General features: G+C 39.6%; 1 protein-coding gene across 5 annotated transcripts in view; it reads left to right on the forward strand.

The window, feature by feature from the left end:
- WASHC2C (WASH complex subunit 2C) overlaps window positions 1–11140 on the forward strand; it is a 49350-nt gene extending 38210 nt beyond the window's left edge. For 3 of the 5 annotated variants that reach the window (XM_074232578.1, XM_074232574.1, XM_074232576.1), the window contains 6 exons: window positions 634–762; window positions 1981–2043; window positions 2392–2592; window positions 4420–5040; window positions 7114–7294; window positions 7729–11140. In XM_074232578.1, the coding sequence (XP_074088679.1) occupies window positions 634–762; window positions 1981–2043; window positions 2392–2592; window positions 4420–5040; window positions 7114–7294; window positions 7729–7868 (1335 nt within the window). In that variant the 3' untranslated portion in view covers window positions 7869–11140. The remainder of the gene's footprint in view (window positions 1–633; window positions 763–1980; window positions 2044–2391; window positions 2593–4419; window positions 5041–7113; window positions 7295–7728) is intronic. The other 2 variants (XM_074232575.1, XM_074232577.1) reach the window with 2 other exon arrangements.
- Window positions 11141–11412: the final 272 nt, after the last annotated feature.

Raw genomic sequence — 11412 nt, forward strand, 5'->3', positions numbered from 1 at the left:
TCTAACACTTATAATTAGTATATTATTGCTTAGCTCTCTTGATAGTTTATTGGAGAATGAATCATTTCAATGTAGTAATAAAAATAGACAGACATGTTTAAAAAAGTTTCAAATCTTAGTTGTAGGCCTAGTTTAGTGTTATTTTTTTTTCCTATCTACACAAATATTGAACTGGTGTGTTCTTAAATCTTATAAATCGGGGCAGCTAGGTGGTGTAGTGGATAGAGCACTGGCCCTGGAGTCGGGAGTACCTAAGTTCAAATCTGGCCTCAGACACTTAATAATTACCTAAGCTGTGTGGCCTTGGGCAAGCCACTTAACCCCATTGCCTTGCAAAAAAAAAAGAAAATATTAAAAAAAAAATATATATATATATATGTATTTATATATGTATATATACACATATTTATGTATATTATTATATATCAGAAAGGAACAAATATAAATTCTTTAGATTTGGAATGATTTAAAGCATGTTTATTTTTTAATTTCACAATTCACTGAAGTCAGGATATTTCGCTCAAAAGGGGAAGAAAAAACATTAAAAAACTAGATCCCTTTGTTACATTGTGATTTCTTAGGATGGATTATTTCTATTCTTAATTGTGAATTTTGGTCCTACTTTTCTCTTAGAAGGTAGCCCAAAAGAAAACAGTAGTGAAAAAAGATAATTTTGGTCCTTCTCTTGAAAGCCATAAATTTCCTGAATCATCTCCAAGTATCAAACAGGAAACAGATGTGTGGAAACTGGAACCAGCTCAGGTTAGTACAAATAGATTTTTAAAATTTATTTTTGGCATAGCTAAAAATCTATATATGTAGATGCACAAAGAAATGAAGAATGTACCTTTCTAAATGTTTCTTTGGTAGAAATTCCCATGTTTGAATTTTGGAAGAAATAAGTAGAATGATGTTAAGCCACAGTAATTTTCATATTTGTTGATGAAACTATAGTCAATTTCTAGTTTTATCTGTTTGGATTTTAAAACTCTGCAGGAGCATTCTGAATGCCTTAATACATTTGTAGATTTCTTGGGTGTTGTCACAAATATTGATAGTTGCCTTCATTTTTATTTGTTGCGGGAAAGGTAATTAGGGTTAAATGACTGACCCAGGGTCACACAGCTAGTAAGGCTTGAGGCCAGATTTGAACTCAGGTTCTCCTGCTTCCAGGGCTGGTGCTCTGGACTGTGTCACCTAGCTGCCCTGATGATTGCCTTTAGATAAAAGACCCTTGGAGATAATTTTAAGAACTTGGTATAGAGCAGTACTTAAGGAATTTCTGAAGGAGTACTCCTAAATACGCTGCTGTTGAGGAAAAATACATTGAGTTCTTAAATTCACTTTTTAACTTTTCCTCTCTGACTTTTTTGGAGGATTTGATCTCTGATGTACCAGTTGACCAGAATAGCTATACCTGGGTGATTCTTCAAATGAATACCAATTATAAAATAGACTCTTAATATTTTGCTTGGGATTCCATCTTTTCCAGGATGGAGGCAAAGGGTCAGGTTTAGCATTATCAGGCCCTTCCTGTGCCACTTCACCCTTGTGGTCCTCCACCATGAGGGCATGACACCCTCCCTGACTAGAGTCAACATAATGTGGGATCCTCTGTCTTAGTGTCTGAACCGGTTTTTGGAGGCAGCCCCGGCTTTCCCTCTGTGAGCCTAGGAGACAACCAAGATATTTGTTCTGTTCAGCCTTACTTGACATTTCCTGGCCTGGAGACTCTGCCAGTCCATTGGCAATTCATTTCTGAAGGGCATGAGGGTATGCCCCCTCCCCTCCCCCTCAAGCTAGGAGAGGCCAGTAAAGCCTCTGAAACCCCTAGATAGCTACAAAAGCAGTCCTCCTATTGGGAATAAGGAAGGAGGAATGATGTGATTCACACAGGAATGTTTAATAGTGTTGCCGTTTGGGGACCTTTCCCATCCCCTTTATCCCTCTTGGTTTTTAATCCCGTGTCATTTCACACAGGACTCTGCAGGCCTCCCTCCATATAAAACCAAAGAACCTTCCTCTCGGATCGGGAAAATACAAGTAATTTTTGCCACTCTTTGGGAGCCTTCACTGCCAGCCATGGGACCTCCTTAATCTCTGAGTCTCCTGCCTCCTCTTCCCCGGCATCTCCCCCCCTTGATGCTTCCTTCCTGACACTGGGCCTAGCTCACCTTTGCTCTTTTTCTTGCGGCAGTGATTGTGGGCACAGCTGGACACCCTTTGTCTGATCCTGGGGACTCAGTGGAACCTTCCCTTGCATCTGTTTGTCCTTGGCCGCCTTGTACCCTGCTTTTATTAAGTGTGTTCAGTCCACTTGCCGTTTCCCCTAGCATGGTCGTGATCAGACACATATGAGAGGAAACAGCCAGTTTCATGTTTATTCCCCAGGCAGACTTGGCTATTAATCCAGCGGCCTTGCTGCCCGGGGCAGCTCCCAAGATCTCCGGGGTGAAGGCCACTGGGCCAGGACTGGCCTTTGCTGCATCAGAGCCTGATGGAGTCAGGAGCAAGGAGACGGCCTCTGCTGGTGAAGCAGGTGTGAGCTTTGAGGACCCAGCCCGAGCAGATACCCTGCAGAGTGTAAACAAGGTGACAGTCATATCATTCTCTTCTAAACTATTTCTGACACCTCTCTAGAGCATCAGAGATCCTTCTCAGGCCACATTCAGCTCCCTAGGGAATCATCAGCCTTGTCTTACAAACACATTTCCTAGCATTCTCTCCTGCCCTGCCCCTCCCAGGTCTAGCCCACCTGCCCTCTAGTGAGCCTGCACAGACATGGGGCCCATTCTCTTTGTGTGTTACTCCATAGAATCATAAAAGGGCTCGACCAGCAAGGAGTCTTAGAGGTAGCCATCCAGTCCAGTGGCTCAAAAAATACATGAAGACAAAAAACTGCAATGACTTCAGGAACACCTGTTTTATCAGTCACATCATGCAGTACAGGAGACATTATGTTACCTATTTATCCCAGTGAATCATTTAACTAGGTCTCTCGTGGTCACCTTGCATTGCTCCTGGGGTCTGCAACCTATGGGCTGGAAAATCTTGATCTTATCCAACAAGAACCCATATGAGGACCCAGGGCTTCTGGCACCCTTTCCCACTACCCCATGCCCCTTACTTTCTCTGAGCAAGCACCCAATAGTCCCATACCCTTGGGTGAAGTAGACAGACAATAAAAGTTCTTAGTAAGAGAACAAATTCTGTGACCTTTGCCTTTCATTTTAAGCAATATCTTTCTCTGTTTTGGAAAATAAGTGAGCTTTTTAATAATTTGAGCTGATCCTACTAATAATTTTTGTTTCTTAGCTTTTAAGATTTCTACTGTGTATATCTTTATGTAAAATTATTTGAGAATTTTACTCTTTAAAAAAAATTCAATTCTTATGTAATTTAACTAACATTACTGCCAAAGTATACTGAAAACATACTTAATATCACTGATAGTTTCACAAGTTATTAGATCAAGGCATTTTTTTGTATATATTATGCAGATAATGCTGTTTAAATTGTAGTGAGAGGTCAGAATTTTAAAGGATTAGAAAATGTAAGAGAGAAAAAAGATTGAAACTTATTTAGTGTGATATTAGTAGTCCCCTTCCTGGGCCATATTTAAAAAGGAGAAGCATCAATTGATTTGCAAGATGATATTTTGGGGCAGCTAGGTGGAGCAGTGCATAGAGTGCCAGCCTTGGAGTCAGGAGGACCAGAGTTCAAATCCTGCCTCAGACACTTAATTACCTAGCTGTGTGACCTTGAGCAAGTCACTTAACTCCACTGCCTAGCCAAAAAAAAAAAGATGATACTTTGTTGTTCAGTTCTTTTTCCCAGTCATGTCTAACTCTGAACGTTTTTGGAGTTTTCTTGGCAACGATATTAGAGTGGTTTGGCATTTCCTTCTCCAGCTCATTTCACAGATGAAGAAACTGAGGCAAACAGGGTGACATGACTTGCCTGGGATCACACAGTAAGGGTCTGAGACCAAATTGGAACTCAGAAAGAGAAGTCTTTTGACTCCAAGTCTGGAGCTCTATTCACTGTTCCACCTAGTTATCCTTAATAGTATCTTACTTGGAAATGAGAGAGAGATTAGAATAAATTCCCTCAGTCTGTTGATTCTTTGATTTGCCTCTGTATTTTAAGAATATGTACATAGGGTAGAAGTTCTTAAACTGGTGCATAGACATATTAATTTATCAACTATATTTCAGTGTAATTTGGCTTTCTTTGTGATCCTATGTATTCTGTTTTATGCATTTCAAAATACTACTCTGTGAAGAGGTCTGTAGAGTCCCCACACCACCAAAGGAGGTCCATGACACAAAAAAAGTTAAGAAGCCCTGGTATAAAGTAATATGCTCTGCATAGGGAAAATTTCAGAATGTGGTCTGAGAACATACCTTTGTCATGCAGAGCCGAATCACAATGAAAGGAAAAAGAAGACCTCAAACCCGAGCTGCCCGGAGACTGGCTGCCCAGGAATCCAGTGAGGCCGAGGATATAAATGATGCAGATGGGCCTCAGTTGGGCAAAGAAGTGATCATCTCCCCACCCATCATCAAACAGCAACATTCCAGAGAAGTAGACAAGCACAAGAGCTTTGAAAAGACTTTTGCAGCTCCTTCCCCCTTCTTGGGAGATGCCCTCGTGCCTGGAGGAGCGGGGGGTAGTCCTTTCTCTAGATCTGTGGATCTGCCTACTGAGGATAGCCTTTTTGATTCCAGTGACATCTTTGCTAAGGTTTCTGGCTCAAAAGCAACAACAAAGAGAGCAAAGGACAAGGAGAAAGCCCAAGAGGACTTGGCCACTTGGCCTCGGGACAAAGAAGAAAAGCAGTCTTTGCTTCCGGTGCTGGATGAGCCAGAGATTGAAGAAGATCTCTTTCAATCCATGAAACAAAAACCATCAAAAAAAAATATTGTTCCTCTCCTAGAGGAAGAAGATGATCTCTTCTCAAACCAGAAAGCCAAGAAAAAGATATCAGAACCACTCTGGCAGCAAGATGGTGTCTCAAAAAAACAAGACATTTTTGAGGTAATTAGTCTTTAAGTTGGTACGGTATTCTTTAAAAGTCCCATAGAAAAACAAACCATTTATTTGGGTCTTATTAATTTAGCTGCATAAATTAGGTTATTTATTGATTAACCCATGAAATTGTCTCAAATCCAGATTCCTGTTCCTTAAGAGTTGCATCAACCTTGGTTTGGTCACAGAAAGTGGAATATGTCTCGGTTTTTAGATTATCCTTAAAACAGTATTGCAGTTAGCTCCTTGGAATGGTTTCATATTATGTACAAATTTTGATCCATGGATCTTTGAGAAGCTTTAAAATTTCCCAAAGCATGTTCAACTTAGATAATATTCAATTTACTAGTTTAATCTTTAATAAAATCAATATCCTCCTAGCTAGGTAAACATTTTAAAGCATCTACTATATTCAGATCACTGCCTAGCATAATAGAAAGATTTCATGTAATAATTTTCCCACTGGAATTTCATACTTTTTGAAGGCAAAGATCATGTCATTATTTCTATAGGGCAAAAGTATTTAGTAGGACGGGGTGGCTAGGTGGCTTAGTGGATAAAGCACCAGCCCTGGAGTCAGGAGTACCTGGGTTCAAATCCGGTCTCAGACACTTAATCATTACCTAGCTGTGTGGCCTTGGGCAAGCCACTTAACCCCATTTGCCTTGCAAAAATCTAAAAAAAAAAAGTATTAGTAGGAAAATATGATATGCTCACAAACTAAAATTGAAAACAACATAAGATAAGCAACATGTTCTGTGCTGTCTGAGGAGAAGAAAGGTCATTACCAACTAGGAGACCAAGTAGTATTTCACATGAAGAAGATAATACTTGGGTTAAGATTTCGAGGCTAAGAATTTGAATGGCCAATAGATAGCTTAGATTCACAAGTATCCAAACTAAATTCCATATCCCCTGCTCAGCTTGTTCTTCCATTGGACTTCTTTGTGGGGCATATCATCTTCTCACCATCCCACATTTGTAAGCCTGTAGTCATCCTAGAATGCTTGTGTTCCCTTATCTCCCATAAACATTTGAGATCCTGCCAATTTTATCTCCATAGTATTTCTTTCCCCTTCCTTCCATATCTTCATTAAGGTCCTTATTTGCTTTAATAATCTCTTAAATGAGCTCCATATCTTTTCCATTTTCTCAACAATCTACCCCTAGCTGCCAAAGTAATTTCCCTAAGGTATAAATTTCTGACCATTTCATTACCCTACTCAAAAATGTTCTGTAGTTCCCTGTTTTCCACAGGATAAAATACAGGTGCCTTAACCTGGTTTTTAAGACCCTTCATAATGGAATTATATCTCCATCCTGTTTCCTAGTTATTCTCCACATTCCTGCCCAACAGGTTATTACCACCTGCTCTCTAGACCTAAAAATCAGAGGCTGAAAGGTCATATGACAGCCCAGGGTCATATAACTAGTAAGAGTTGAGGATTTGAACTTGGGATTTCTTGACTCCAAGTCTGTTGCTCTTGGTACTGCATCCATAAGCCATAAAGGGCTGAAGATCACAACGAAAATGAAGAACAGACAACGTGCATGAGAAAATAATTTAGGAAGAAGCAGTTTTGAGGATTAGAATTTTGGAAAGGGCCTGATTTTGTGAGGCAGTGAGTTCCTAAGGAATGAACTTATTCCTCTGTCCCTAACACAGGTCCATGTCCTCTGAGTTTCCTAGGCAGATGGTAGGGAAGGTAAGGAGAAAAGAACAATCTAGGTTTGGGGGGGGGGGGGGTTAGGTTTTTGCAAGGCAAATGGGGTTAAGTGGCTTGCCCAAGGTCACACAGCTAGGTAATTATTAAGTGTCTGAGACCCGGATTTGAACCCAGGTACTCCTGACTCCAAGGCCGGTGCTTTATCCACTACACCACCTAGCCGCCCCCGAACAATCTAGTTTTAAAGTTGAGTATAAATTTTTTAGGTACTTAGGGAAGTTCAAAGATTAAATAAAAACACATACCTGACAATCAATTTGAGCACCTATTCAGTCTAAATTTTTGTTACGTTTATTTAAAAGTAGAAAAACTACTTGAAAATTGTGTTTTGCTTTCTTTTATGATGGGGTACAAGGATGACATATTTGCTACAGAAGCCATTAAACCAGCACAGAAAACAAAAGAGAAGGAAAAAGCCTTAGAATCCAACCTTTTTGATGATAACATTGACATCTTTGCTGACCTAACCATAAAACCCAAAGAGAAGAAGTCAAAAAAGAAAGTGGAGCCAAAGTCAATATTTGATGATGATATGGGTGAGTCTGGTTTTCTCTGGGGAATCAAAAATACATTGAGCATAGCACATGGAGAATTTTCTGCTGTGCCTTTTTTGGGCTGAATTTTTTGTGACTTAATTATACTACTACTTCTACTTTTGTAACTTTTTTTTAAGAAGTCTGAAAATCAAAGGTAATTGAAAGAACTAACAGTGGACTGGTAGTTATCCAAGTCTTTTCTTCCTACCTTTTCTTTCTAATAGCAAGAGGCATAACCAAAACTGAGGTCCAAAGAGTGAGGTCATGTAGCTAGTTAGACCTAGACCCGGGACTAGAATCTGGTTGTGGTGACTCTCAGCTTGGGATTCTTTTCTCCGTTCATGTGTGCTTCCAGGAACCTGATCTGGGGAGGGCAGTTTGTTTCTGTGTAGGATACATCGTATTTGACATCTTTTCTTTTTCTTTTATTCAAGATGATATTTTCTCATCCAGTGGCCTGACCAAGATGTCCAAACCCAAAAGCCAGTCCATTCAGTCACCACCTGAAACAAGATTAGAACCCAAGGTGTCCAGTACCTTTGATGACCCTTTGAATGCTCTGGGAGGTCAATAGAGAACACATGCTGGCCACATACGGCATGGCAGAAGCCAGGATTTCATGCCTGTTGGATCTCTTTTTGGCTTATTATCATACCTGTCTATGCTAACTCTTATCAAGAAAAGCAGATCCTGGGAAAGCCTCTCTTCTCTTGTTCAATGTAAACAGTATTATTTTTGCACTGGGTTTAATCATGTTTAATTAAGAAAAAGATAGAAATTCTAAAATACTTTTGGTTATGTGCAGCTCAGCTTTAATTAGCCTGGGCAGTACATGCTATGATATACTCTATTATATAGACATTATTTCTTTTATTGATCAGAGACAAAAATACTAACAGTTAAAATAATGAAATACAAATTGTTAAAAACTAGTTTGTGCATGAGTATTATGTCTATTAACTTATGGTCAGAATTTATTAGGAGCTATTCATGAGAAATACAGTCTGAAAAGTAGGGGACTTTGTAATGTTGCCTCCCACCTTCATGTTCATTGTGATAAAGGATCCCTGAGGAAAGTCCTTTTTCGATTCTGCTTTGGTGCAGAGCAGCATTAAAATTGATCTGATCAGTGTTAATAGTAAGAGCACAGAAAAAAAGGAAAATGTCAGGTAAATGGATTTTGACCTGGCTTTCTCTGCCTCAAAGAGTAGTGATGATGAATGTTTGGCCCTATATTTTTTTAGTTTTCTTTTGACTAGGCAATGGGGTTAAGTGACTTAAGCACACAGCTAGGTGATTATTAAGTGTCTGAAGCCACGTTTGAACTCGGGTTGTCCTGACTCCAGGGCCAGTGCTCTGTCCACTGTGCCACCTAACCTGCTCTTGTCCTACACATTTTTAACATAATCTGAAGTAGATCAAGACAGTGATGCCAGCAGAGAATTTCTATATATTGTTTGACATTTTTTATTTTACTCAAGACTGTTAATGTTTTCCTAAATTACTTTAGTTGAAGGAAGTGGGGAGTGGGGGCAAAGATTGAAAGGGGGAAAGTTTCCAGAGATCTTTTGACTACTTGGACCAAATCAGGGAATAAATATTATTTGTCCAGCTTTTTTCCCCTTAAAATTTATGAACCTCAGATTAAGAACACACAAAAGCACTATCTATATGGCAATGGACACCTCAGATCCTTGGGAACAGACTAAAGTCTTCCTGGACAGACAGTAATTTAGGACAGATATCATTGGGTACTTCCAAGGTCTAAATGTTGCACAGTGAATAATGTGGAGGGAGGAGTAGAATGGAAAAGAGTAACTAATCCTGAATAAAGTCGCCACTTAGAATACAAGGATGCGATTCAGAGAGGTTAAGTCAGCAGGCCATTTTTAGGGCTGGGTTCCCTTTACTGATCAGTCTGGGGGCCAGGTTGGTGCTGGTGCTGGTGCTGGTGCTGGTGCTGGTGCTGGGAGGGCAGCATGAAAACATCTCAGGCTAAATGAAGTATTGGCACTCAGTTATGTGACCTGCTATGACTTTCTCAGTTCCTTGACACCAAAATCCCAGGGTATCAGCCTGCCAATAGTCATTTCCTTAGTACCAGAATATTTTTAAGAAAAAAACTGAAAGAAATAAGATGATTTTACATTTTGTTTACAGTAATAGATTTTGACACCTCATTCACACACTTAGTTTAGGATGCAGGAGAAATGAAGCATGTGGATCTGAGCCTAGTAGTGCTACAGGCAGTGTTTTATGGGAAATACTTAACCAAATAAAAAAGACCTATCACATTTTAAAACTAAGCCAACATGTGCTGATTGTCCTTACCAACTCATACTTTTTCAGTGGAAAAGTTCCAGCCTCTGCCATTAATTGGGCTGAGGTTTTCCTTTTGGCAGAGTTCTCATGCTCTGAACTTCTCTCACTGTCAGCAATATGTGGCTTAGTGGTGTCTGCCTGTACCTTTTGGGAAGCTTCTATATCTCCACTAAGTCTTGGAATCATTAAGCATACTTCTCTACTCACATGTGTTCTATGATTTTAGTAGGTGGTCTAGAGATGCTGTAATGTAAAACCCTACACCTTTTGGTTGATCCCAAAGATGAGCTCCAAACTGGCCTAACTGACCCTCAGATAACCAGTCTACCATTGAGACCATACACAAAGCCTTTCCTACTAGAACTTGTCCATGACTAGTAGACCCATGGGTCACAATGCCATGATGACAAATTACCATGACACTTAGGATCATTGCAGGCCTGTGTTACAGCTTGTTACAGAATTGCTCTGAACAAGAATCCTCTGTGCAAAATCCCTTAATACCTACTCCCCCATCTATTTGAAAACTTCAGACAGACAGGGGTCTGTACTTCCTGGATGCAAACTATTCCATTATTGAACAGCTCTGATGGGTAATTTTTGCTTACATCAATCTTCATTCTACCTCTTTACAACTTAACTTCTTCTGCCATCTGGAGTAGATAGAATAAATCAAATCCCTTTTCCATAAATTATAGTGTCTTTCAAATATTTGTAGAAAGCAATAATAGCCTCCTATTTCCTCTAACTGATCCTTGTATGTCATGGTTTCTAGTCCTTTTTCCACAATGGTTGTCTTCTCTGAGGTATTATCTTTTGTCATCCCCAAAACACAGCACCCGACACCAAACAATATTTTAGATGTGTGGCAGAACTATCCCCTTTTTTCTGGATTTTATTCTTACCTTCATTAATTAGAGTTTTGGTACTAATTCTGAATATTAAATGATAGTATTGATGACAATGTTAAATAATAGATAACTGAAAACTATGCACATCATCCTAACAAGTCCTTATAGTTTGTTTCGGAATTTTTGTATTATATCAAGTAATGTAGTGCAATAGGTAGACCTAATGAGTATGTAACATCAAAGATCTGGAGTCCTGCCACTGCTATTTGCCATTTGTATGCCTTCAGATAATGTCAAGTCACAGAGATACAGAGGTGAAATTATAAGGAATGACAGATACCATCTGATCCAGCTGCCTCACTTTACAGGAGTCTAGTGCCTTGTCCAAGGTTGGGGAGATGAGATGGGGTTGGTAAGTGTCAGGACCTCTCATTGTAAATCTAGTTTTCTTTCCATCACCACCACCACCTCCCCTTTCCCAACAGGTTCTCCCCAACCCCATCTCCCAATGCTCTTACCTTTGGACTTAGTCCTCTGCAAATGGATAATCATGTTGCTTTACCTAACACAGTTGTTTAAGGATCAAATGGAATGATTAACTGTTTTACAAACTAATGTACAATGAAAATACAAAGCTATATTACTTCAGTAATAAAGCTTCAACTGCATATGAGAGAGAGAGAATGATTGTGAACTTGTTACCAGGCTAGGTAGAACAGTGGATGCCAGGCCTGGAGACACGAAGATCTGAGAAATACAGCCTCAGACAAAGTCAAATCCATAGAAGACATGAAAAGAAGACTCTCTGAAACTTGAGTAGTGAAAATAGCCTAGATTTGAGGTGTGCTAGAGTGGGGGGGGGGGGGGACGGTACTGACAGACCCAAATATGGGACCTTTATAGTAGAATGTCAACAAACTTTTAGAATTTCATGTAATAATGAAA

The sequence above is a fragment of the Macrotis lagotis genome, chromosome 4 (genome assembly GCF_037893015.1).
Source record: "Macrotis lagotis isolate mMagLag1 chromosome 4, bilby.v1.9.chrom.fasta, whole genome shotgun sequence".
Classification (NCBI taxonomy): Eukaryota; Metazoa; Chordata; class Mammalia; order Peramelemorphia; family Peramelidae; genus Macrotis; species Macrotis lagotis.